Here is a 5277-nt window from a genome sequence, read left to right on the forward strand (position 1 = left end):
AGGTGTATGTGTTCTCACTGCATTCTGAGGACTGCAGGGGTCAAGGCCAAGAAGCTTTTCCTCAGAAGCCAGAATGGCTACAACCTCAAGCTCTCAGGTTGGTTTGCATCACTGTCGGTTTATTTCAAGCTTATCCCAGTATCATTTGTACATTTAATAATGCTCCAAACCTGTAATATTTTTTGCTCAGTTGGAGAATATACTCAGCGCAGTGTTAAAGAGTGGAGATGTCCGGCCCCTCCACGAGTTCTTGGAGATGAACGCATATAAAGGCGTCTCTATCAACTGTTCCAAACAGTTCCTGAATAAATTGGATAAACTTGTCAGCAGTGTAAGATTAGAGGCTAAACACACTTTTCAGCACTTCATTCTGTTTGTTTTTTCAAATACAGAGAAAAAAAACAACAACATTTTTTAACTCTTTAGAGCTTGGATAAAAAAGAAACCAGATCAGCCTGTTTGGGTTTTGAAAGCCTCCACAAATGTGGGAAAGATCTGAAGTTACCTGGTGGGCAAGGAGTCTCAGGTTTAATTTCTCAGGGGCTAATTCAGAAGATAAGTATAACAATACACATGCAACATATGCAATGATCCCTGTAAATATTTTTAAGTTTTGCCTTTATTTTTGGTGCACATGGTGCAGTGGTTTGAAAAATGCAGGAAACTATGGATCCAACAAGGTCCACATTGGGATAAAACCATGTATGTCCTCTGTGAGAACTTCCTAAATGTCTTAATGGTGAGTCATATTTGTTAGTTAGTGCGTATATTAGCTTTAGATGTTTTGTCCCTAAAGTTTCTCCTCATGGTTCTTCTTTTGCAGATGGTTCATGAGTCATGCAAAGAGGGTATGTCTCTTTAATTTATAGTTTTTGTTCCCTTCTTGAAATGTTATTTGGCTTCAGCTAAAAATATATTACTGACAAAGATAACAGTGATTTCTTCCATTTAAATGTATAGAAAAGTTTTCAAATTGTTCAGTAGATAATTGCCTTCCATTTCCATGCCTGTTTTTCTTCTATCTAGTCAGTTAACAGAATTGCTTGGATACATTGAACTTCTTTACAAACTGGATTTCCTAACTTTATTCCTCAGGAACATCTGAAGTCACTGACTCCTTCCTGTATCCGGTCGGCCAGTTAGCAGTAGACCCCAGAATATACATTCTGATCCAGAAAGAGGTTGGAAATAATTGGTGTTACTAATTCTTTGGGGAAGGAAAATGAGTCTGATATACTGAGGTCTTAGCTCATAGATACTATAATGTTGCTGTAACAGGCAATTCGTAAATACAACATCATTCTGGATAAAATGCCACTGGATTTTAAGAAGAACAGGAGACTCCTTTCATCCCAAGAGGCGTCTGATATCATGTATGTAACTGTAGTGTTTTTATTGTAATTCGTTACCAATTCTAAAGTTATGCTATGCTTGGTTCAACCTTGTATTTATTTTTCTGCAGGACCAAACTGGCAGGTCGGATTCTGGACAGTGGTGGTAAGTTTATATTTATACCATTAACTCAACTGCCATTTTTCTCCTTAATAAATTCAAATACTAATTTTCTCACAGATTATGACATGCAGTCATCCCTGATGGAGGCATTATTCAGAATGGTGACCCCTGATCAGAGGAGGAAGCTTGCAGACCGATGGTTCAGCATGGGGCATGTGGCCACTGCTTTTGCCCAGATCAGTGATTCAGAGTTTGAAACGGTAAAAGGCTTAGTAGTAATAATTATTTGCTTGAGTAACATGTCTAAGTTGCACTTTTAGATGAAACAAAAACCAAAACAGAAATGTGTTGTTTTAGGCTTGCAGAAGGTTTCTGAACATGGTGAATGGGATGCAAGGAGACAAAAGAAGGTACAAGTATGCAGAAAGTACACACTGCTGCACAGGCACTGATGAAATTGGAGGTTCCTTTGGGCTGTTTGCATGCTTAATACAAATACATTCAATTTTCTGTTACCGTTCATCTTTACCTTGCAGTGTTAACATGCAGCAGCTTACATGCTTGTTTGTATATTTGGCCAATTTCTAAACATTTAGGCTTTTTGTCATAATGTTTAACTCTTTTTTACTGAATACCTGTCCATTTTCTGCTTCAGAGTGTGCTCTTACCCTTGTTTGAAAGTTTATTTGGGCAAATATGAGGTCAGTATCACCAAGATTTATCTTACAATGTAACTTAAATATTTATTATTACTTTGGAACTTAAGTTAAACTGACTGTTATCAAAGGAAATGTTCTTGTGTGAATGATTATCTTGTTTGGAACACTATAAATAGTAATACATTTGTCCAAAAGTATATGTCATTAAAAAATGCTTGTCGTGTTAGCTGCTGATGCCATCTGATGAAAAACTTGAGGAATTCTGGATTGACTTCAACCTCGGCAGCAGGAGCATCTCCTTTTATTTTTCTTTACCTGATGAAGAGGTACAGGCAGACCAGTGTTACACTGTGTTCATCAAAGACATCATTTCTTACTTCTAATGAAAGGTTAAGATCAATTAGAGCCACATTTTTCTTCTTTCTAGGATGCTCACTGGGAAACAGTGTGCATTGATGAGCATGAAGTCCAAAGCTACACAGTCACAGGTTGCCAGTGCACCAAATTAACTTGTTTTCTCTGTCTTTAAGTGTTTTTACTACAACCCAGTAAAATGAGAATATAAATCACAAATTGTTCTTTATCTGCAGAGGTGGGCAAGAGGCAAATCTTGCAGATAAAGCTGTCAGAGGTGATTGTTATTGACTCAGTGGAAGGATCCATTCTCTGCATCCAATTTAGCTCCTCATTGGACATACTGCAAGCTGCTCAAAATGTTTTTGGGAATGACAAAAACAAAGTAAGTGAGCGATTTTTGTACAGTTTTGAGTACAATGTAATCAATAAAATAAAAGCCTTTCTTTTGATGTGGATTTTTACTTAAATGGAGTTTAGTGAAAAGAGATTGTTTTGGTCACAATGAATTGTTAATTAATTAGTGTCTTATTCTGGCAGAGCATCCATGAAGTGAAAGCTGCAGTTAAAGCCACAGAGGCAGATAACATTGCCCAGGTAAGCACAAGCTTGACCTCATGCATTATTTACATTCACGATATGTTCAAAGAGGCTTAAACATGCGGGTTGATCCTTTTTAGATAAGTTTATGTGACTATGATCAAATTTCCCAGAATTTCTTCTACCATGTTAGAGCTGGAAATGCATATGTTGACGTTAGAGGGTGTCTGCTGCATAGCAATCTTCACAGGTGGTTCCAGAGAGCCAGGTGTCTCTTGGTGAAACTGAGAAAACCCCTGCACCCTACGACCTGCCCACCGCAACTGCACAGGCAACACTTTAGTATTTTATCTAAAAATCAAAAAAGCTGTGGTCAGTTGTTTTACTTTTTAGTATAATTTTAACTAATCAGATAGTCCTTTGCCTTCCAGATGGTGACCCCTGCTAAAAAGAGGATGTCAGAGTCCACAACCTATATAAGCAGCAATGAGAGAGGAAGTGTGAAGACTAGCAGTTTTCTTCCAGATAAATCATCAAGTGAGTAACACCTAATCATAAAACTGATTAGTAACACCTAATCAGTGTAAATATATTGTTTCATAATTTTAAGTGTAATTTTGGGTTGTGTAGCAAATTAGTAAATGCAAGCTTTAACGTTTAAATGTTGTTTTTTTAATTCATTTTGTTACCGTATTTTCACGACCATAAGGCGCACCGTACTAAAAGGCGCAGTCTCAGTTATGTGTGCCATTACTGTATTTAACACAGACATAAGGAGCACCGGATTATAGAGCGCGGGTTTTATATACAGGTACATGTCCTCTACTACGTTTAAATACCTCTACTGCGTATTTAAAAATAGAGCGGGGGCAAAACTGAGTATGTTTGTGCTTTATTCATGTATTTATTACAAAGTATTAATCAAACCTGGGAGCTGGCCATGAGACAGACACGTCGCTGATGACACAGAGCGCTGTGATCACTCCTCTGAAACAGTTTATTGACACATAAATTAACTTAAAATGCAGAAATCTGCTGGCAGAAAATGTTTTATTATCCTGGTGCCTGCAGTTTAGATTATTTAGATGAAAAACACCTACCAGTTGCTGCGGTGAACCACGAGGAGGCGACCCGGCCAGAGGCTGCTGTTGCATGGGATCCTACTGACAGCGCACCGCTGTATGTGGGGGTCTTAGCGGCTCCAACAGAAATAATTTTGGAAGGCAGGATGGTAATCTGGATGAACTGACTGCAGTGATTAAGTTTTCAGGTGGACTTTCACACTTAAAAACATATTAAAACTAATTTATTCCCACTGATCACAGTAAATATAGCTGCAAGGCAAAGAAAGGATAAAGTAGCTCCGCCCAACGCGCCTCAGACACACTTTTGCACCGCGCAGCTGGAGCTGCAAAGCTGCTTCAGCCGCGTGTCAGAGCTAACTGGTACAAGCAGCAAAAATGAAGCAGCAGACGCGATTTTGCTGCTCTTGCTGTGTCCAGTGTTCACACCGATGTCGAGCGGTTGAAGTTCCTTTGTCAGACCTCCCGGAATAACAGCAAGCACAGCGGTCATTTTTTTCACCATGTTTTTCACATCGGCTGTGAGATGGGTCACAGATTAACAGTGATGGTGATGACTGGAAAAAACCACCTGGTCTCCTTACATACACCTCTTTCAGCCACTCTTTCATCATCTCTTCAATGAGGAAATGATGAAAGAGTGTTCTTTTATACACAATCCACGCCCACACTTCCCCCTTTACCGTTCTCATGGTGGTCTCAAACGTCCGCAGTAACAACACACATAGGTCGCACCACACTATAGGGCGCGCCGCACATTTTGAGGGGAAAAAATAGACGTTTATATGCGCCTTATTGTCGCGAAAATACGGTACTTAAATTCCTATAGTTGCCATATTGCTTTTGCGGCACACTTCATTTTCCCATGCTGATCTCTTTTTCCAGCAGCATTGCCTATCTATCAAGATCTCTTGTCATGACAGAACTGTAGGTCAAGTAGGGATGGAACGGTTTATGAAAACCATCCGAACCGTTCGGTTCGACTGTCTCGGTTCGATTTGCATGTGTTGCGTTCGGTTCATGCGCTGCTCCTTTTTCTCACAGGAGAAGCGATTACACTCCAGAGCAGAAGGTGGCGGTACTGCGACCAAAGCCAACCAGTTGGGTGTAGCAGAAAAAAATCAGTTGTTGTGGAGAATTGTGTGGGTATGGCGAGTGGGAAAGAACAGGAGTTAGAAGACGCGCCA

General features: G+C 39.6%; 1 protein-coding gene across 1 annotated transcript in view; it reads left to right on the top strand.

Moving 5' to 3' along the window:
• LOC107102927 (synaptonemal complex protein 2-like) overlaps positions 1-5277 on the top strand; it is a gene marked incomplete at its 3' end in the record, with an annotated part of 16298 nt that continues 11021 nt past the window's right edge. The window contains exons 1-17 of the mRNA XM_015402391.1: positions 1-97; positions 191-331; positions 427-555; positions 635-739; positions 824-848; positions 1096-1181; positions 1279-1373; positions 1463-1497; positions 1573-1715; positions 1813-1865; positions 2111-2156; positions 2342-2440; positions 2542-2602; positions 2705-2853; positions 3009-3065; positions 3247-3339; positions 3440-3545. Coding sequence (XP_015257877.1) covers positions 74-97; positions 191-331; positions 427-555; positions 635-739; positions 824-848; positions 1096-1181; positions 1279-1373; positions 1463-1497; positions 1573-1715; positions 1813-1865; positions 2111-2156; positions 2342-2440; positions 2542-2602; positions 2705-2853; positions 3009-3065; positions 3247-3339; positions 3440-3545 — 1447 coding nt within the window. The remainder of the gene's footprint in view (positions 98-190; positions 332-426; positions 556-634; positions 740-823; positions 849-1095; positions 1182-1278; positions 1374-1462; positions 1498-1572; positions 1716-1812; positions 1866-2110; positions 2157-2341; positions 2441-2541; positions 2603-2704; positions 2854-3008; positions 3066-3246; positions 3340-3439; positions 3546-5277) is intronic.

This window comes from Cyprinodon variegatus, unplaced genomic scaffold, assembly GCF_000732505.1.
Source record: "Cyprinodon variegatus isolate N-32 unplaced genomic scaffold, C_variegatus-1.0 Scaffold1343, whole genome shotgun sequence".
Classification (NCBI taxonomy): Eukaryota; Metazoa; Chordata; class Actinopteri; order Cyprinodontiformes; family Cyprinodontidae; genus Cyprinodon; species Cyprinodon variegatus.